Consider the following 21,733-nt stretch of genomic DNA (forward strand, 5'->3'; position numbering starts at 1 on the left):
TACTGGCATTTTGTCAAAGGCTTTGCCAACATTGCCAAGCCCTTACATGATCTCACAAAGAAAGGTGAGCCTTTCATCTAGACAGATACCCGGATTGCAGCTTTTAACACCCTCAAAACCAAACTCGTCTCAACTCCGATTGTCATTTTCCCTGACTTCATCCTACCCTTCCGCCTATACACCGACGGTTCTTTGATCGCCATCGGTGCAGTCCTTGCACAGGTGCAGGATGGACAGGAGCACATCATCGCCTGTGCCAGCTGCACCCTCAACCAGGCGGAGAAAAATTATGTTGCAACTAAACGTGAGTGCCTGGGCATCATTTGGGCTTTAGATTACTTCCGATCCTACATATCAGGCACCCATGTAGTCATCATCACTGACCATCAGTCTCTCCAATGGCTGCAACAATCCTCCACCACCAGCATTCAACAAATTCGATGGAGAGAAGCGCTTGAAGAATTTGATTTTGAAATATCATACTGACCCAGGAAACTGCACACAAACGCCAACGCCCTCTCCCGCCTACCCATCAAATCCATCCGCACTAACACAGACCTCATCCAAATGTGGCAGGGCAAGCAATACCCTCCCTGGATACCACCACACATCTCCGCCAAACTACACTAACACGGCAAACACCTGTTCAACCAGGATGACCACATTGTCCTAGACCCCGACACCACGCGTGATGCCATGCTTCACCTCCATGCAGACAATGGTATCCACCTCGGCACAAAAAAGTTACAACAAATTTTCAGCGACATAGATTGGATGCCCAACCCCTCTACCATTGCCAAAAAACATCATTCAATCATGCCGAGCCTGCTCCCTGAGTAAAGACATCATGCGCACAGCTGGAGCTGCAGGAAAAATCATGGCAAACAAGCCATGGCAATTACTATCGGTTGACATAGTCGGGCCCCTAACACCCAAGGCAGGCTACAAATACATCACTACTTTCATTGATGTATATTCCAAATTCTTCATCGCCTGCCCCGCAAAAGAACATAATGCAGTGACAGTAGCAGATGCATTAGTCTGCCACGTTTTCCCCTATTTCGGTATTCCCCAGGCCCTACACTCTGATAACGCCCCTGAATTTACCGGTAAAGGCTGGGACGAATTAGCCAATCTGTTTGGCTACCAAATATCACACTCTTCCCCATACTGGCCCCAAGGAAATAGTGTCTGCGAGAGAAGTCATCGTTCTCACCTTAACCAGGTGCAGGCACGAATTATACAAACAGGTAACGACGACCGGCCAGCCCACGTGAAAGGTTTGAACACATGCCCTAAGGATGATGGAACCACCCCCCACGAGCGAGTTTTTGGGGAAGCCCCGCTCCTCCTGCACCTATGCCACCACCTCCAACCACCCCCCACGCCCACCACCACTGACCCCCTACACCACCTCAAGAGATGCCTCCACCACCTTCAACAACAGCAAGATCTGCAGCCGGACACAATCACCTCCAGCCCCAACAAACCGGGAGACTGTCGTCATGGCACACTTACCCACTCCAGACAAACTATTCCCCCGACTTGACGGCCCCTTCACCATCATAAAAGTCCCCAACCCCTACCAAGTCACCATTCAACAGCACGGGTGTCAACGCACGTACCACAACCGCCACATGCGCCCCTTCCAATCCACCAACAATGACATTCCGTCAAACCGCATGCCACACACCTCCCGCCATGCAGCAACCACCTCCCCTCCTTCCGAGAATCAACCCCCCGATTCATACTCCTGCTCCTTCTCACCCTCCCCCACCACCTCACCTGCCACAACCTCCCCTCCCACTGCTCATCTACATGACCCGCCGCTGACATCCTCTAATTCCACAACATCACCAACCCCCGCCTCCTCCACACTCCACTCAGACACTTTGCCATCACCTCCTCCACCTTTCTCATCACCAACCTATACCCCCCACCACACATCAACAACACGCCACTCCGTGACAAGTTCCGCACCGGAAACAATCACCCACACCTTGCCATCATGACACTCACCCCCACCCACCCACACTCCCACCATCACCACCCCCTGCATCACTGCACCCGCAAATCTCCCACGTGCTTCAACACCACCCACCACCCACACCACCCAATCAACCACCCCTGCCCACCTGTTACCCACTGATCACTCCTGCTACACTCGCCTCCCCTAACCACCACCCGCAACCACTCACGCCCAAACCACGATGCCCACACCACCACATGCCTCCACAGCTTCACCCCCCATGCCCGTCCTCACTACCACCACCACCAGATCCAGACGCCTCTCATGCCCACCAGCCAGATATACCCCGATGCCCACTCCTACATCACCAACACCACCACACTCACCCCCACACACAACAGACACACCCAATACTAGGCCCATTGCACTCAGCCTCCATCAAGCCAGGTGGAAACATCCACTGGCCCAATTCCCTAGGGGGAGCCACCGCTCCGCCCCTCACCTCCCCCATAAAAGCCCAAGGATTTCACCTTTAGCCAGCATACAGCCACCAACCCTGCACCAAGTGCCACCACCAGAGATGAGGATCCACAGAATTGTTTGGCATCCCCCCCATGGACCGGGACAGAGAGTACGAGGGACGCACCACTTCCTCTGCAGCCTCCATTGCACCCAACACACTTCCACACTCCACATCACATTAAACCCCCACCAAGAACCCAACCATGTAACACATCATTGGACCACCTTCCTCCAACACATTACAGCCGCACATCAGACCTCCACCACAAGTACATACCACCTCCAGTCACGGGACCGTGACTTCTTTACCATGGACGGTGGTAATATGCACGCCCCCAACGCTGGACCCCCCACACCGCTACGGAGCCGCAGCCCTACCCCCACCCCAGGAGGACACCATGGCGGGCCAGGTGAGTGTGGGACCGGCCCAGAGCAAGACGGGTGCCGGGGTGCCCTGACCTTGTGTCCCTCTTCCCCTCAACCTACCCAACCACGACGTTGCAGGAATGCGGCACTACTTCTCAACTGGACCAGCCCTCGGCAGGATTGGGGTGGGAATGCTCCAGATACAGACCCAGGCAGCACTGTGGTAACGGCCATCGTATGTACCAGGGAGGGAACGGCCACCGTATGTCCCTCAGCTACTTCCCGTGGGGCAGGCAGAGCTGCAGTAACGGCCATCATACGTACCGGGGAGGGAACGGCCACCATTGGTCCTTTATCTGCCTCTTCCTCCTTTGGGAGCAGCACCACGGTAATGGCCACCATCCATACCAGGGAAGGAACAGCCACCGTATGTCCTTCTGCTGCTACCCCAAAGGGCTGTGGAGCCGCGACAATGGCCAACGTACGCGTCAGGGAAGGGACGGCCACTGTACACCCTTCGTCCACAGCTCTTAGGGTTCCCGGAGGGGAAGGTCCCTTGCGTGGCCCGCCCTCCATCTCTGGGCTGCGCGGGATGCCCTTCTCTCTCTCCCCTCAGGTGTGGTTCCCCAGAGGTGCTGCCATTCCAGGAGTGGTGGCGAGGTCCTGTCGCTGATGGCGAGGTTCACGCCCTGTATCCTGCCCCTGGACGACGCCGGTTCCTGCCGGACGCCCTGCAGGCAAAGTGTCACAGCCGACCCCTGACGGCACCGCAACCTAAAGGCAGCCACAGTTCCAGGCCTCCCAGGGCCACCCCAAGGCGGGACTGTTCCGGCCCCACTCGCCGTCAGCCCTCTGCCCGAAGCAAGTGGCGGCAGGTCCAACTCCTGGCCTTGTTTGGCCCTAGTCCCAAGGGCCACTTAACAGGTCGAGGCCCTAACAAGAAAGGGCCTCCCTGCACCCCAGACCAGACACGCACCCGGGTCACGACTCCCCCGAGAGTGGTCTCGTGTCTCCTACAGGAGGACTCTCCAGAAGGCCTCCCTCCTACTCCCGGACACCACCTCAGTTAAACCCAGGCCCCAGTAATACAGTGAAAATGCCCCTAACTCCCAGTGTCATGTGAAAAGACTTAGTAGTGACAGTGACCTCAAGTAATACAGGGCAGTGGGACAGAAATAAAACCCACAAGGGTCGCTACCCCAGCCAACCCTGAGTACTGTGTACACGCCTAAATTTCCTAGAAACTGAGTGATATTTCAAGTGTGTGACTCAGAGACTAACTCACCACCAACAGTCCAGTGATATAAAATATGTAAGTAAGTGTCACCACGACTCTGTGTTATTCGACCCTACGTTGACTCAGGTGTTAAGACCGTGCCCATGTAATATGTTACCAGAGTACTGTGCATACACCTAAATTCCCTAGAAACAGAGTGATATCTTAAGTGTGTGACTCAGAGACTAACTCACCACCAACAGTCCAGTGACATAAAATATATAAGTGTCACCACGTCTCTGCGTTATTTGCCCCTACATTGACTCAGGTGTAAAGACCGTTCCCATGTAATATGTTACCAGAGTCCTGTGCATATGCCTAAATTCCCTAGAAACAGAGTGATATCTTAAGTGTGTGACTCAGAGACTAACTCACCAACAACAATCTAGTGATATGAAGTGTATAGATAAGTGTCACCAAGGCTCTGTGTTATTTGCCCCTGCATTGACTCAGGTGTAAAGACCGTGCCCATGTAATATAGTAGTATTAAGTCCCTTGTCACTTTATCCCAATCATATTCATTGTACCTTTGTATGTATATTGAAAGGGAATTGATCTGGGACAATAGATGTGTTAAGGTGTCCTGCCGAGTTTTTATGCCCTGTTCCTTTGTAAGTGTTCTACTTCCGGTCTGGAAAGAGGACCCCGCTCAGTCGCTGGTGTCTTTAGAGCGAGAACTCGATCTAAACACACCCAGCATAACACATCCATCCATTATCCAGTCCTATGCTGTCCCACGAGGAGCGCAGAATCCCGGGTCCATGCAAGCTGTCCCGACACCCAAGATGACAGTGACCAGCCTCACGCATCCCTGAGTGGCATTACATGAGCAATAAACCCCAACCACTCTTTAGATATAAACCTTCACAGGCTCAGTAGCCCCCACAAACTCCTAAAAGTTGCCAATGTTCGCCGGATCACTAAACTGAGTGGGTTCACCACCCACTCAGAGCTGGTATACCTCCCTTTAAAAAAATTTCTGTCGGGATTATTACTCATGCATAAAGCATTATACCAGTATTATATTCATCGTAAATATTTTATTAATGCTCTAAATGAGGTTTACTCTGAAAAGCTTCCCATGCAGTTTACTAAAAAGCATGAAAGCTTACTGTGTGTTTTTGCATTCAGCACATTTTTACCTAGTGTTATGAATCTCAGCTGTTGGAAAAATATGTCATACAGTTTCCGGAGATCGTAATCTTTCGTCTGGCAAATCCTGACGTGATTCTATCCATTATACACTTAATAAAAATCTTACGGGGCCGAGATCAGCCGACCCGAATTTTTTAAGGTATGATATTCCTCTTGCTTTGAGAAAACGTCTGTTCTGCTACAGTGTATTTTTCCACATATATTTTACCTGTGCAATGGACCATGACACTATATTTTCCGGAATCATCGGGTAATTTCAAAAGGAGCGAGAGTTAAGTGTGGTGTATACACACCATCAGCGCCGCCCCGGGCCCCTGGCGGCGGGCGCACAAACTACGCCGCTCTACCCTTAAAGGCGCGATTCCACCGGGGCAACACGGGCAACATGTAGCATGCGACTTGCCTGGCTTTCAACATGTATGTTGAATGCGGCATTCAACCAGGAGACATGTTGACTGCGACAAGTCAACATTGTTGTTTCATGTAGCATGCTACATGCCAATGTTTATGTTGAATGCCACAAAACCTTTTCCACCGATTCAACAAAAACTGAGCCAGTTGTCAACACGATGTAACAGACAGACAGACAGATATGAAGATAGACAGAGCTTAACAAAAAACCATACAGGTAGATACCGTGTAAAACACACACACACACACACACACACACACACACACACACACACACACACAGTAATTTACACACGAACATATCAGTGAAACCAACTCATAACACTCTCTCTCTCTCTCTCTCTCTCTCTCTCTCTCTCTCTCAACTTTGGGCAACACATTACGTATAGAAAACATTAGCTTTTTCGTTTTTATTGTTTTTGGTTTCTCTTTAAAAGGCTAACTTTGATGCTTCGTGTGAGGGAATGTTTTTTTAATGTTTTTTGTTTGTGTTTTTCTTTGACTGTGTGTGTGTGTGTGTGTGTGTGTGTGTGTGTGTGTGTGTGTGTGTGTGTTCTTGGCTAATCCCCGCAATGCATCTAGTTTAGTCTGGTTATTCTTGTATTGTTCCAAGCGTATATCCCATAGAACCACAAGTTTTCTATATTCTTATATAAATTCTACGATTTTTTCTTGAGACCAGTTCATCTTGTTACTTTCAACATCGAATCCTTCCCGCGACTGGTGGGAAGGCCGGCAACACCAGGCAACAGGCCAAATCTTGTCGCATGCGTCACGTTCTACGGGCAACTTGTTGCCACCTGTTGCATGCCACACAGTCGCATGCTACATGTTGCCTCGTATTGAACTGGTTGGAACACACTTGGCCCATGCGACAGTGTAGCATGCCACATGTTGCCAAAATGTTGCCTCGGTGCAATCGCGCCTTAAGAAAGCGCCTCCATATGAGCTCAGGGGGTTCATACGATCTTCTATTGTTTAAGTACCATATTTCTTTCATTTCGTATGTAAGATACAATTTCTTCATACTAAATTACAATTTTTCCTTACAGATGTACACACAGCAAAAAAAACTATCGTTACAGGGGGGTCCGATGTGTTTCATACTGAACAACCTGGCTGTCTCGCTAGGGTTGGTAAGCCTGACAGTGGGTGAGTTACCAAATAGGACGACGTAGAAATATGCATGGGAGAAGCAATGGATATAGCTTATAATAAATATGCAACAAACACACGCAGGGATACCAATGGAGGAGGCTGTTATCAAAAACCTTCATTCGTGTGTCATTTCATATCGCGCAGAAGGTGTAACGATAGTTTTTTTGTTGTGTGTACATTCACCACCTAAAAAAATGACTGTGATCAATACTCCGGCAACATAATACTCGGATGTAAACTGTCCCTAAACTGAGATGGATGCAATCTTCCATTTCTATTATATTTTGATAAAGAAGCCATTTTTTCTCCAGTATTATATGTAGATAAATAAAAAAATATCCTATTTTCCTTAAAGTAACACAAAAATTGTATTACAAGGGGTAATTCAAGTTGACCCCACTTTTGCATTTTACATTAAGGTATCTGACGAGCGGTGGCATCTTTTTGCAGTTTGCGGGGGCTCCTCTCATCCGCGGACCACTTCTGCAGGCACACCTCACTCAGGAACTACTCCATCCACCTCGTCTGTTCCCAGCTGTAAATGCTTGTTTAGAACCTGCACGCGGTTGTCATAAATACGTGACGTTATACTTCCTTCTTTGAGGTACCGTTGAAAAGGCGAAGCTTACACCAGCTGATAAAACTGTCATCAAGATGAGTGGTACTTCAAAACTTTCTGGGAAAATTGCTATTATTACTGGTAAGATGATCACAGAGGATCTGTTAAGTATCCGTTTTGTAGCATATGTGTATGTTGTCTGCTCAGTGGTTCTAGGAGTGACTGACAAACTTGTATTTGCACAGTTTGTTTGTAGTTCATGAGTACGTACTTTGTATGTATTATGCTGAAGGCCATACTGTTACTTTCTCTCCAGCTATGGCCTGATCAGGGGCGTCATTTTGAGGGGGGGGAGGCAGCGAGGGGCGCTCGCCCCCCCCCCAAGCTTCTGAGGGGGCCTCCAAATCAACTATAGTTAATGAAAAAAATATATAAGGTTAACACGGTGAAATAAATAATAATTTATATTTATCCTCAATATGTTTTGGGTGAAATATATCGTGTGTGTGTGTGTGTGTGTGTGTGTGTGTGTGTGTGTGTGTGTGTAGTCTTACCTACCTAATTGTTCTTACCTAATTGTATCTTTACAGGAATGAGTCAAGCTCGTACCGTCCCGTTCATTAAACCACTTTTATCATACATATCCTTAAATTTATGAATAGTTTTGGCACACACCATTTTATTCGGTAGTGCATTCCTCTGATCAATTGCCATATTTAGGAAACTGACTTTCCTTACGTCTTTATCACCTCTCTTTTTTATGTAAATTTTTGCAGTGTCCTCTTGCTGATGCTTCCCCATAGGTTATATATTCATTTATGTCTATTTTATCTTTCCCTGAGATGCATTTATATAGCATAATCATGTCTTCTCTTTTCCTTCTCTCTTGTAGTGTTGGTAGCCTCAGTTTTTCTAGTCTTTCTTCGTAGCTTAGATCCCGTAAGCGTGGTACCCATCTTATAGCTGCCCTTTGTCCTTTTTCAATCTTATCTGTGTGTTTTTTAGAGATAAGGATTCCAGATTATTGATGCATACTCCAAGGTTGGTCTGATGAATGATGGTTTTATCTTTCTCAGCATGTCTTCATTTATATATGTAAATGCTATTTTCGTATTAGCAAACAATGTATATATGTTACGTACCTTTTCACTGATGTGGTCAGCTGGAGATAGTCTGTTATTGATAATCACTCCTACCTGTATGTACTTCTTTTCTGTTATGTGTAGGGTTGATCTTCCTAACTTATAATCCCAATCTGGTCTTTTCTTACTTTTACCAAGCTTAATACATAACACTTGTCCACATTAAATTTTATTTGCCATTTATTGCTCCATTCATGAAGCTTATTTAATTCCTCTTCCAGCTCTTTGCAAGAATCTGTGTTAGTAATTTTCTTTTGTATTTTTGCATTATCCACAAACATAGTTAGACAGCTTCCATTCCCGGTGTTACTATGTCATTTATATATACTAAAAACATAATTGGTGCCAGCACTGAGCCCTGTGGAACTCTGCTAGTCACTTCCCTCCTTGACGAGTAATTTCCCCTTAATACTGTTCTCATTTCCCTTTTTTCTGAGAAAATCCTGCATCCAACAGTACAGATTGCCTTGGATACCTCCTTGATGATACAGTTTTCTTATCAGCTTTTCTAGTACCTTCCAACACTGGCCAGTGATACTGGTCGGTAGTTGAGTGGATTCTGTCTATTCCCTTTCTTGAATAGGGGAACAATGTTTGCTTTCCTCCAAATATCAGGTAGTTGACCTTGATCTAAGGATTCCTTGAATATTAAATACAATTGTTTGCTTAACTCTTCTGCACATTCATGTAACACCCAACCTGAAATTTCGTCAGGACCATGTGTGTGTGTGTGTGTGTGTGTGTGTGTGTGTGTGTGTGTGTGTGTAATAATCACAGTAATTTACTAGGTGTAATAAAGGATGTTAATGTAAATATGCTCCTAGCCCGCTGTTCAATGAACTTCAGTATCAAGCTGCCTTTGTTATTGTATTCTGGCTATCATTAAAAGCTTTTATTCATCTTGGGAAATACGTACCTGTTGGTAGGAGTCTTAAGAGTTCATTTAGATCAGTGGTTCCCAAAGTGGGCGGTGGTCCAGAAAGATCTAGGGGGGCGGTGAGGTACCGTGGGACCGTGAGGAAAAAGGGAACGGTAAGGGAACGGCAGGGTGGCAGCAGAACCAAGTAAGCATTTTTATTTTTTACAAATTCTAAGTCATAAACACTTAAGTGACATGTATGCTTTACAAAAAATAACATCAGCATAGAATTGTACACGAAAGCATGGTTTTATTTAATTCTGTGGTCCAAAGTCGGAGTTAAAAGTTCGAACGTTTGCCAATGCTAGAATATCCATTAATGTGTGTGTCAGGAAGTAATTGGTCCATCCATCCATCCATCATCCAACCCTACACTGCCCCATGAGGAACGTAGGAGCCTGGGGCTAGGCAGTAGGTCCTGACATTTAAGATGAGAGTGACCAGCCTCACTCATCTCTGAGTGGCAATACATGAGCAATTAACCCCAACCATCCCTTGGATATAAACCTTCACCAGCTCAATCCGATTGGAGTGCAATAATTACCCACTAAACCACCAGGCGCCAAAATATGGTTATATGGTTATCACCCAGCGTAGTAAATGGTTTCCTGGTGTACAGGAAACCATTTGGCTTGTCACTCAGTGAAGGGTCACCCACAGGCGGAAGGAAGGAAAGAAAGACAGAAGAGGGAGTGTAAAGTCACCCGTAGGCAGAAGGACGAGGAAAGAATGAAGGAAAGAAAGACAGAAGAGGATGGAAGGAAAGAAAGATGGAGGAGAGGAAAGTGCAGACACCCGACAGCAGCACTACATCGAGCGAATGGATGGTGAGCGCCCCCACCTACTTAATAAGTAATTGGTTTAATAAATAATTATATAGAGTGTATATATTTGTTTACTGCTTTAATTCCCTAAATATAGCTTTGCATGTGGCTTCAAAATGCTCGCTCGCCACCCTACCTATATGGGGAGGTGGGAGTAGGGGGGGCCTCCTAAATAGCCTATGCCCCCCCCCCAAGGAAAATTGAAATGACGCCCTTGGGCCTGGTCTTATCCCCTCACTACTGTGACACATATTAGGGTAAACGTACGCTTTACTTTAAGCAGCAGAACGACCTTACTAATTCAGTTCATATTCCTCCCGTTTGTTTTCTGCATTTTTCTGACATCTCAGGGGAGTAAATTACCTTTTTCTGATGAAATATTTCTCCTCTGATTTATCATCACTTTCCTTAAGCTGTACCGTACCTACGGGTGTTCGTTTTTGGCATAATGGAAGAAACTTCATCCACTCTCTTGATGTATTGTAGTGCGCCTACTTCTTCCTTAGCCTTTATCATTCTTTTTCTGAGCTTGCCCTCTCTTCCTATTTCTCTCATCTTTCCTTTCACTTCTTATTGCTTTTCTTTCTCTTACAGGTGGCTTTACACTGAGTGACAAGCCAAATGGTTTCCTGTAAGCCAAGAAACCATTTACAACGCTGGGTGGTAACCATATAACCAACCCATACGTGCTCCCTACGTGTCAACAAGTGGGTTGGTAGAGGGTTAGTGCCTGTCGTTTCGTTTCGTTTCGTTTTTAAAGGCTCCAACATGCATGCGTCGGCCTTGGTCACCTAATGGCGGGTCTCCATGCTGCACGATCCATTGCAGCCTCCCTGTTTATTGCCTTAACCCTGAGGTCACACTTAATGACCTCGTCCCATGTCTTTCTCGGTCTACCCCTCATAACCCCACCCCTAATATTAACACGTCTCACCTTCCTCACCCAATCATCATCCCCCATCCTCTCCACATGTCCAAACCATCTCAATCTACCTCTCCTCATCACAACACCAATACACTCCAGTCCCATCCTACCTCTCAACTCTTCCATCATAAAACCAGCCCCCCAAACCTTGCATGAAGGGATGCACTACACATCCACCTAATCATTGTCATTTCTGTACGTCTAAGCCGGCGAATATCCTTCTCCTTTACTGGCCAGGTCTCACTACCATACAGCATTACACTCCTAACACATGCTGCATACAAAGACCCCTTAGCACATAGGAAGAGTCCTCTCAATGTCAGGAGAGGCAAGAGCTCCCTGAACTTCTTCCAACCACTTCTCACCCTAGCCACAGAGCTAGCTCCAGCCCCACCTCTAGCACACAACATGTCTCCCAAATAACAAAACTCTTCCGCACACTCAAGAGATTCACCAGCAAGTTCAATCCTTTCACGCCTGACAATCTCCACCTGCTCTCCCTGACATGCCGTACACATAAAATCGGCATTATCTTGCAATCTACCTCTGATACCACATCCTCTTGTGCACCCATTTATCACAAACACCGCACAAAATGGAATTACTTCCCATGCCCTTGTGGCAAACTGCACATGGCCACTTTCCCTCGTCTTTGACAGTACCGCCACCAACCCTAGATATCATCACTTTTGTTTTATCTGCATTTACCCTTAAGCCCTTGTGCCCCATACCATCTCTTCACTTCCTAAACCTTTCCTCCACCTCCCTTTCATTCTCTGCAATCAACACCAAATCATCAGTATACATCTCCCACAGGAGTCCGTTTTTAAAGTCACGTGAGAGGGCTTCAAGTACCATGATAAACAACATGGGACTCAAAACTGACCCCTGATGCACACCAACATTCACGAAAAACTCATCACTCAAATCTCCATTCACTCTTACCTGGGTGCGAGCACCCACATACATAGCCATAATCACCCTAACCAACCACTCCTCCAAGCCAAGCTTTCTCATTGCCCACTTCACCACCTCTCTAGGGACTCTGTCAAAGGCCTTTCCCAAATCAACAAAAACAAAATACAGATCCCTTCTCCTACCAATATATTTTTCCTGAAGCTGTCGAACAATGAATATGGCATCAGTGGTCCCCCTACCTGGCATAAATCCAAACTGCATCCCATCAATATTCACTCTTTCTCTAATCATACGTTCTAAAACTCTCTCCATTACCTTCATTATCTGATCTAAAAGCTTTATACCTCTGTAATTTCCTATTTCCAGGACATCACCCTTCCCTTTATGCACATTTACAATTACACTGTTCAGCCAATCATCTGGGACAACACACTTATAAATAATCATATTTATCAGGTCAGTGACTAACCTCACCCCTATGTCCCCTGAGGCCTTCAACATTTCGGCAGTCAACCCAGACACTCCTGCTGCCTCGCCCACCTTCATCCTGCCTATTGCCTCACTCACAGTAGCAGCATCAATCAAAGGCCAAGGCCAAACACTGGATCTGCTGGCTCCAAACCTTCCCTGTCCCAGTCAAACTCCTCATTCAACAACCGGCTATAATGCTCTCTCCATGCATCTTTAATATCCTCACTGTTCACCATTACCCTTCCTTCATCATTCTTCATACACTGCTCACCTATAATATCCCGATTATCCCTCTTCATCTGATTTGCCACCTTAAATATCATATTTTTCCTTTCCCCATGATTTAGGTTATCAAGTAAAAGTCTCTGTGACTCAGACTTCGCCCTGTATACCTCTCTTCTAGCCCTACGCTTGGCAGCCAAGTACGAGTATTCCTCCTTGCTACCACCCTTCTTCTATTCCCGGAAAAGCCTTCTTTTCTCCTTAACTGCAGCTTCTACACCCTCACCCCACCACCAAGTTACTTTATGTCCACCAAGATACTTTATGCCCCTCCCTGTAAAACAAATAACTCAAGAGTCAAATGGCCACCCCTTACGGGATTATGGCGTCTGGCAATAAATAGATAGAAGAAACTTAATGTACTCAAAGGTGGGTTTCATTTTCCAATTTCCCAGCAGGAGGTTAGGTACGTTAAACAATTAGGTACAGTTAAGTTCGGTTTGGTTAGGTTTAATTGAACACTTTGGTTAGGACAGTCCCTTCTGCCATTATGCTGACAGATCAAACGAGTTGTCAGTGAAACACAGGTTAAAGTAGTGAGGAGACAATATTGACAAGAAATGTTTATTTATCCTCCAGAAATATTAAAAATACTGTAACTTCTCAAATAACACGAGGGCTATGTTCCTGAAGAGGTCGCGTTCTCTAAAAACACGTCATTTAAACATAATTTTCCCATAAGAAACAATGGTAATACTGGGGGTAGTTCCTGGACTCTGGGAAAGTCTACCCATTTGGGAAGTTATGCTACTCTAAACTTAAAAGCAACAATACTAATTTGAAAGAAAACCTATGTAAAAAACAAAAACAGTATAATTGGGGAGAAGTAAACAACATTTGAGCCCTAGTTGGGCCGAAGCATTGTTTACTTCTCCCCAAATACATACAGTACTGTTTTCGTTTTTTACGTGGATTTTTTTTCAATTCTGTTTCTTTCACAGCATCGTGAAAGTTCCTCAACATTATTAATGCATTAGTAGGTCATAGAAACAATACAGTAAAAGCAACATTTTCATTACAATAAGTAGGTCACAAACAAAAACAACGCACAGCATCACTTCATCTACGCATCACTCGTCGTCTGCTGCTGTCCCTGCTCACCGCACTCCCCCACCTTCCGCCGTTCCCTCTCCTCGCTCTGCTGTCCCTCCTCGCTCTGCTGTCCTGATATGTAAAGACTTAATTTGCCATAATGAAACAGTTACAATATATATTTTTTTCAACAATAAATTAGTCACTACTCGTTTTACGTTGATTTGGTATACAATAATTCGCTACAACGATAATAGAAAAGTTCCACCCCAAAATCCGATTTACGATAAATTTCTCGCTATAACGATTTTGCCATCGGAAAATTTCGTACAAAGCACCAGACACACGCAAGGTGACCTCGCTTGTCTCAGGCAAGATGGTAGCCCCAGCGTGCAGAGCATTGTTTTGGTTCTGTTGCGGTCCCGCCACCCCTTCAAAGCCCTGTCTTTTCGACTTGTTCAAGTGTGCTCCCCAGCTATCGTCACCTCTAGGCCAAGCATCGTGCTACTGTAGGCCTATACATCGTGTAGCACCAGGCCAACGCTGCGCAAGTGTGTTTGTTGTGTTGTTGCAGTGATTTACTCTGTGAGTAACGCTGCCTGTATTGGTGTGATAGTGTTTGTTTTGGTCTTGGAGACACTTGGACCGACACAGGAATTAATTAAGGTGGATTGTCATTTTTGTTTCAGTCTTGGATAGGTGACTTTGGGAAGTTGAGTTGACGTAACCCCCCTTTTATAATGTTTCAATCTCCCAATTTATGATAAAATCGTTATACGTTAAGGTATGACCTATGGGACTGTCTAAGGCGTACGTGGCTAATTTGAAAACATCACGTATGCATAAAGTTGCGTTAAATCGAGAAACCCTTGTTAGTTAAACATATCTCCTTAAATATTTGCTCGTGTTAAAACGAAAAACTTGCTGTTTAAACTCGCATTAGTTGAGAGGTTACTGTTTACCAGACTATCATGAAAAAGAGAAACTGTTTTGGTAAGATGCTTCAACTTCGAAAAGTGTATGTGTACCCAGTCAAGATACCTGCAGATGATTTTTATCACAATTTTTATCATTACCATTCCAGGAGAACTACATAGTGCTTTCTACTTTCCCCTTTGCATGTAGTTTTTGAGTGCTGTTCGGGAGCAAAATCTAACATATATAGGAGAGCTTCCATCAACAGGTTACTGCAGATGATGAAGTTTAGCACTCACCCGTTGACTCGTGGACGTCGAAATTTGCTGCCGCACGAGGGTCGTGGACATCCAGTCGTGGAATGCCCAGACCCATTAATTGAAGTCTGGTCTCACCGTGGCTGCCTCAAACTTTGTAGTCTTCTTTTCTATGGCAGATTATCCCCGGCTGTGCCAAGCAGTGTATGTTGTCTGCAATTTTGAACGCTGAAATCAGAACAGAAATTATATTATACTATGAATTGTTATATTACTACAATTAGCACCGTAAGTTGCTGTGGACTCGGACGTAGTGTTAACTCGGACATTAAAAAAAAAAAAAGGTTTTATGAAATCATTGTGTGGAAAGTAATAATAGCAGAGTGAATGTAATACCACACATTTTTGGTTATGTAAATGGGTAACTTACCACGAACATCTTTGCCAGTTTGCATGTGCTAGCAATGGTGACATTTGGACCTTTAAAGAGGTGATTTTTTTTTTTTTACTTTTCTAACATCAGTGATATTGGTATGTAAATATAATGGATGATGATTTACCGGTACATTAACTTGCAGAACCAATGATTATTTTAAAATATTTAAATTTTTTGACCTCGTGTGAATTCTGACACGCACGGAATGCTTGCTTTTGTGTTTGTAACATAAATATTTTCCTTTCTTTAGCAGTAAATAGTGATTATAAGACCTCTGTGTGATGCCTAAACCACATAAAAGAAAGGACAGTGACCAGCAGGCCAAAGAAAAACCTGCAGAATCCACCTTTTAAAAGGCAGTTAAGGACATGTGCACAGAAAAATTAAGTGTTAGAGAAGCTGCAACAAAGAACATCAACAAATGTAGTCTGCATGACCGTGTGTCTCGAATCCATAGTAAGAAACGCAGAGCAGCTGGCAATTAGTAGTGAGGAGGAGGAGCTCCTCATGAAGCGCATAATAGTTTTGTCTGACAGGGGCTTACCTTCAGATCAAATGGACCTCTACTACCTCCTCAAGGCATACTTAGACCAGAGGAGAGTAATTGTTAAGTGATTCAAGGACGACCTACCAGGGGTAGACTGGGTGCATTCTTTCCTGTACCATCATGAGGACAAGCTCACTCTCCAAATCTCACAAAATGTCAAGCCAAGTCGCACCAGGTTTCTGAAGATCAGCTTCAGGCATATTTTAATCAACTGGAGAAGACACTTGAAGGTGTGCCACCAGAAGGTAGGAGGCAACCAAAAAGGGAACCTATCAATACAAGCACTTCATTGCAGTAATTGAAAGTGTCACACCATCAATCCATGTCAGGTTCTTAAAACATGTCGCTGAGACCACTAACATGTTTGTAAACCCAACTGTTCATGACTGCAGTGATGTTGAAAAAAAGGACATTATTCAGATTCTACAGGAGCCTGCTGTTAACTCTAAACTTTCATGATGCTTGATGTTAATGTTAATGCATGGTCTTAGTTGCTATAATGTTCAGATAATCAGTTCTTGCAAAGCTGCATTTAAGTTTTCTATTTCAGTAATGAGATATACTGTACTGTATGTAATACTTTTCCTTTCCTGTATGGTACCCCCCTGAAGGCTTAGGATTTCAGTTGTGCTTTTTTTAAAAAGCCGAAGAGTGCCCGAAGTTGCACCATGGTGTCCGAAACCCACAGCAGATTTGCTGCTCTTACAATTGATGAATAAATCAAGGACTGTCCGAGGGCATATAAAGAGTGTTCAAGTTCATACCATGTGGTGATATGAACTTGGATGCTACTTCCGGCTCTACTACAAGGAAATGATAGTTAACTGAAACATTCACTATGCATGCATTGAAAGCGTTCACGCATAGCCTGAGCAGGTGCTGACATTCAACATTTTGCGTTTGTGTTTTATCTTACAGCTTGCCTTGCAAAAAGCTGTCAAAACTGTCCAAGTTCACACCACCTTATGGCAAACATTTGTACTAACAAAGTGAAGCTTAACAAATTAATCACTGGTCTGGCCAAGATTCGAACTCGGCCCTCGCACTTATCATGCGCACACGTTACCACTGAGCCAAAGAGAGGATCCCCCACTTTGCCTCTGGGCAATGTTGGCATTTATAGACCCCATTACACCCCTGTTTTCCCCTTGGTAATTAATTCTGTGAGTTTCGAACACATGGTAGCGTAGCATGGGAGGCCACCACTGGTGAGGCTATGGACCACACCGAACAGCTCATCCTTGGGATGTAAGGACAAGGACACTGTCAGCTAACCAAGGAACAACACAAAATAGCCAACCAAGCCTCACCTCATATCCCACACTGCTGCCAGCCAATGTACAAGCTAAATGAAGCTCAGCAAACTAGTCACTGCTCTGGCTGAGATTCAAACTCAGGCCCTCGCGCATAGCATGTGTACACGTTACTGCAGAGCTACAGAGAGGATCCCCTTTTTACCTTTTGCCAATGCAGGCATTTATTGACTTCATTACACATCGTACAGTATACCCTCAGTATACCGAACCCTCTTTTAACCCCTAAAGTACTAAGCTCATCGATCAAGCTTTTTGCGCAGTTTCTTAAAAGGACGAGCAACGCCAATCGTGCAACATCCACAAAAAACTGGTGGCAGCTGGCTCCACCCCAGCTGTGACGTAGATGGTGTCTAACCAATCAGAACTAAGTGTTGGACACACAGGAGGGACCCAGACCTGTACCCAGGCGGTGGGGGGTGTACCCCCCACCTCCGCCTTGCCTCGTCCCTCTACCCCACTACCTTGTTACTACCCTACCTCCCACCGTTCTTACCACCACCACAACCCCTCCCAGACCCTCCTCATGCATCCCCCCCTCCCATGTGGATCCCTCCCATGTCCCCCCCCCAGTCATCTGGGGGGAGGGTATTTCCCCCTTACCCTCCCTCCATGTCCCTGTACTCCACTGGGGTCCTTCCTTTGTGTCTTGTCCCTCAATCCCCATACACCCCCTCCTGGTCTTACAACCTCCCACCACCTTCCCCCACCCTCACCCCCTAGCACGCAGTGTCTTTACCTCCCCGGCCTCGAATATTTTGCGTATTTTTTACGCTTTATGGCACATGTTTTTGAATCATTACCTGTAATTTATTCGTGTCTTTGCATACAGGTATGCACACCGCAATTATTTTAGCTGTCTTTATTCGAAACCCACTCGAAAAATAAATTTTATTTTATACCGACGCATGCATGCATATTGGAGCCTTCAAAAACGAAATGAAAACTAGCTAGATTTAACAGCTCGGAGGGGAGGGGATCCGGGAAAGGGGGGAGGGGAGGGAAGGGGAGGAGAAAGGAGGAGAGGGAAGGGAAGGGGAGGGAGGAGACTGGAGGTATGGGGAGGGGAGAGGAGGGGAGGATAATTTTTACTATTTATCATATTTTCATTGGGGGGGTTCATGCCCATTTTCCTTAGCTAGATTTGACAGCTCGGCGGGGAGGGGAAGGGGGAGAGGGAAGGGGGAGAGGAGGTTAGGCGAGGGGAGAGGAGGGCAGGGAAGGGAAGGAAAGGGGAGAGGAGGGCAGGGAAGGGAAGGGAAGGGGAGAGGAGGGAGGGGCTTGGAGGTATGGGGAGAGGAGAGGAGGGGTGGATAATTTTTACTATTTATCATACAGTATTTATTTGCGGGGTTTGTCAACATTTTATTTTTTTCTAAGCACATTACAATGGTTTATAACATCTGTACACACACGCACACACACAAAAAAAAATGATTTTGGTGATTTTTGTACGTATTTTTGCGAGGAAAACAGGTGCGAGCGGCGTATTTTCTTTCTCGCCGGGGCCATGCCGGGCAACTATTATCAAATTTGTTGGGCCATAGCTCGGTAACTATTGGGTCTAGCAGGGTGGGGTTTGCATTTGCAGGTGTGTAAATGTAAGCTCTATAAATTGGGCATAAAACTTTTAACCTTTGAGAAAGTCGAAAAATAGGCCTGTTTTTACGTCCTGGGCTGGAGAATTGCATACCCTAGGGGTTAATGAATTTTGGATTTTGACCACCATGAGCTGGCCGAATGTTTTGTTCATTTAACAAATTTTGTTCGGTAAAAGAACGGATGTACAGGAAACACTGACACACACACACACACACACACACACACACACACACACACACACACACACACACACACACACATGCTTTTCTGCATCCTATTGAACGCCGCATCAGTCTCTGAGTGACCAGCATCATTAGAAGATCTCCCCCCATTACGGTACTTCACTTTGATTTGCTATTCTGTAATAACATGTAGTATAGTATTTACTGTAATGTAACAGTTAATATACAGTGAGTTTTCTGTACCCACACTTTCCCTGTAAATACCAAATGATGAATGTACAGTAACTATTGTATAGGCAGTGAACAGTATAGTGCAGTAATGTATTGTGGTGGTTATCACTATCTGTGTGAGTGGTGGAGAGCGTTTTTTTTTTTTTTTTTTTTTTTTTTACGCATGCAGCTGTTCTGTACTATTTGCTTTGCTATTTCTGATATGTAGTTTTTACTGTAATGTAACAATTAATGTACAGTGTGAGGTTTCTTTACTCACATTTTCCTTGTATCAAATGACGAACAAACATAGATTTATCCAAGGCCTACTTGCAGTCTTTTTTTTTGCAGTGCAGCTACTTTCTGAAAGGCAAGAATAAACACATAAGTTAGTAAATAGAGCATTTATTAAGAAAAAGAGCAATTTAGACCTACCTGTACATTATTGTTGTGAGTGTATGGCCGAAAGACGCTGTACATTTAACAAGCTTTGTTTGGTAGAAGCCACGATACCTTGGGAAACTACTAAACAGCATGGTGTTCGGCTTTAATGTCAAGGGTCTGGTATCAATTAGTTTGTTATATCAAGGGTTTCTTGTAAACTGTTTGTACGTGTGGTAACAAAGAAGACAGGCTGCCACTGCATTAGTGATAGCCAATACTGTACCATCTTAGGCACAAAATGATCCACAGGTAAATGTGGCACGTGATGGGAAGGGTGGGTGGAGAACTGAATGAACGGAAGGCAATGATTGATTATGTGAGTGTGGATGACGGAATGAGAAGGTGTGTAATGGATGCAAGAATATACAGAGGTTGGGGGAGTGGATTTTCTGACCACCACTTGTTGGTGGTGAAAGTCAAGGTTCAGATAGAATGGAGGAATAGAGAGAGGGAAGGGCAGGAGGAAGTAGTCCATACAAGGAGGGCAAAAAGGTTGCATGAGCATGGAAAAAAGGCAGACTATAAGAGAGAAGTAGGGGAGCAATTGGGTAAATATGATTTGGAGCAGATAGGGGAGGTGGAAGATGTGTGCAAGATATTCACAGAAGAAATATGTTCAGCGTGTGAGCTGGTGTGTGAGGTGAAGAGAAGACGAAAGGGGATGCAAGGAATAGCATGATGGAATGAAGAGGTGAGACAAGTTGTGAGGCAAAAAAAGGAAGCATATATTGAGTAGATGGGAAACAGGAGCATGGAGGAAGTTTAGAGACAGAAGAGAGAGGTGAAAAGATTAGTAGGAGAGATTAAGAAGTGAGTGGATGAGGAATTTGGAAGGAATATGAATGAAAAGTGGAGGGAATGTAAGAAAATGTTCTGGAAAAAGGTAAAGAGATTTAGACAAGGTGATAAACAACTTTTCAGGTAGTGAAAGATGAAAATGGTAGATTGCTAGTGAAGAAGAGTGAAAAGCGAGCAAATGGAGAGAACACAGAGAACACTTTAAGTAACTGTTAAGCATAAGGAATGAAAATAATGCAAGTGTAAGTGGCTGGGGAATGGCATGGAGAAGGATGGAGGTGAGAAGAGAGGAAGAAATCAGTAGGATGGAAGTAATAGAAGCAATGAAGAAAGTCAAAATGGGGAAAGCCTCAGGAATTGATGGAGTGTGTGGTGAAATGCTGAAACATGAGGGAAGGATAGTAGTAGAATGGATATGGAAGATCTGCAGATTGGCCTAGGAGAAAGGTAGAGTCCCAGGGAATTTGAAGTCTAGTACTCTATAAATATTCCCCTGCACAAAGGAAACAGGAAAAATAATCTATCTATTCTATCTATTGCCAGACGCCTCAATCCCGTTTGGGGTGGCCACAAACAAATCGCCTCCAAGTTGCCCTGTCCCCCGTCATTTCACTGCCCTGCTCCCAACTCACACACTCCTCTCTCATATACCTCTCCACCCCATCCCTCCATCTCATCCTCGGCCTCCCCCTCCCTCTTCCCCCCTCCACCTCACTCACATACACTTTCTTCGTCATTCTTTCACCCTCCATCCTCTCCACATGGCCAAACCACCTCAGTGTGTTCGCCATAACGCTTCCTATCACATCCACATCAACACCACAACGCTCCTTTATATCCTCATTCGTCAGCCTGTTTCTCCATGTGACTCCACAGGTTCCTCTTAAATAACTCATTTCCACTGCTCTCACTCTTGACTTGTGTCCTTCCAACAACGTCCAAGCTTCACTTCCGTACGTTAGAGTTGGTATCACAATACTGTCATGTAGTAACTTTTTCACTTCCATGCTCACTTCCCTGTTTCTTATCACTGCTTTCAAAGAACCAGCAACCTTTCTTCCCTGCTGTACCCTTTCAAGCACTTCACCCTTCAAACCTTC

At 45.1% G+C, this 21,733-nt stretch overlaps 1 protein-coding gene across 1 annotated transcript in view; it reads left to right on the plus strand.

The window, feature by feature from the left end:
- The first annotated feature begins 7,511 nt into the window (after positions 1–7,511).
- LOC145412381 (3-oxoacyl-[acyl-carrier-protein] reductase FabG-like) overlaps positions 7,512–21,733 on the plus strand; it is a 392,048-nt gene continuing 377,826 nt past the window's right edge. The window contains exon 1 of the mRNA XM_080282270.1: positions 7,512–7,557. Within this exon, the coding sequence (XP_080138396.1) occupies positions 7,512–7,557 (46 nt within the window). The remainder of the gene's footprint in view (positions 7,558–21,733) is intronic.

The sequence above is a fragment of the Coenobita brevimanus genome, chromosome 93 (assembly GCF_032717465.1).
Source record: "Coenobita brevimanus isolate Jiangsu-jjx chromosome 93, ASM3271746v2, whole genome shotgun sequence".
NCBI classification, from domain to species: Eukaryota; Metazoa; Arthropoda; class Malacostraca; order Decapoda; family Coenobitidae; genus Coenobita; species Coenobita brevimanus.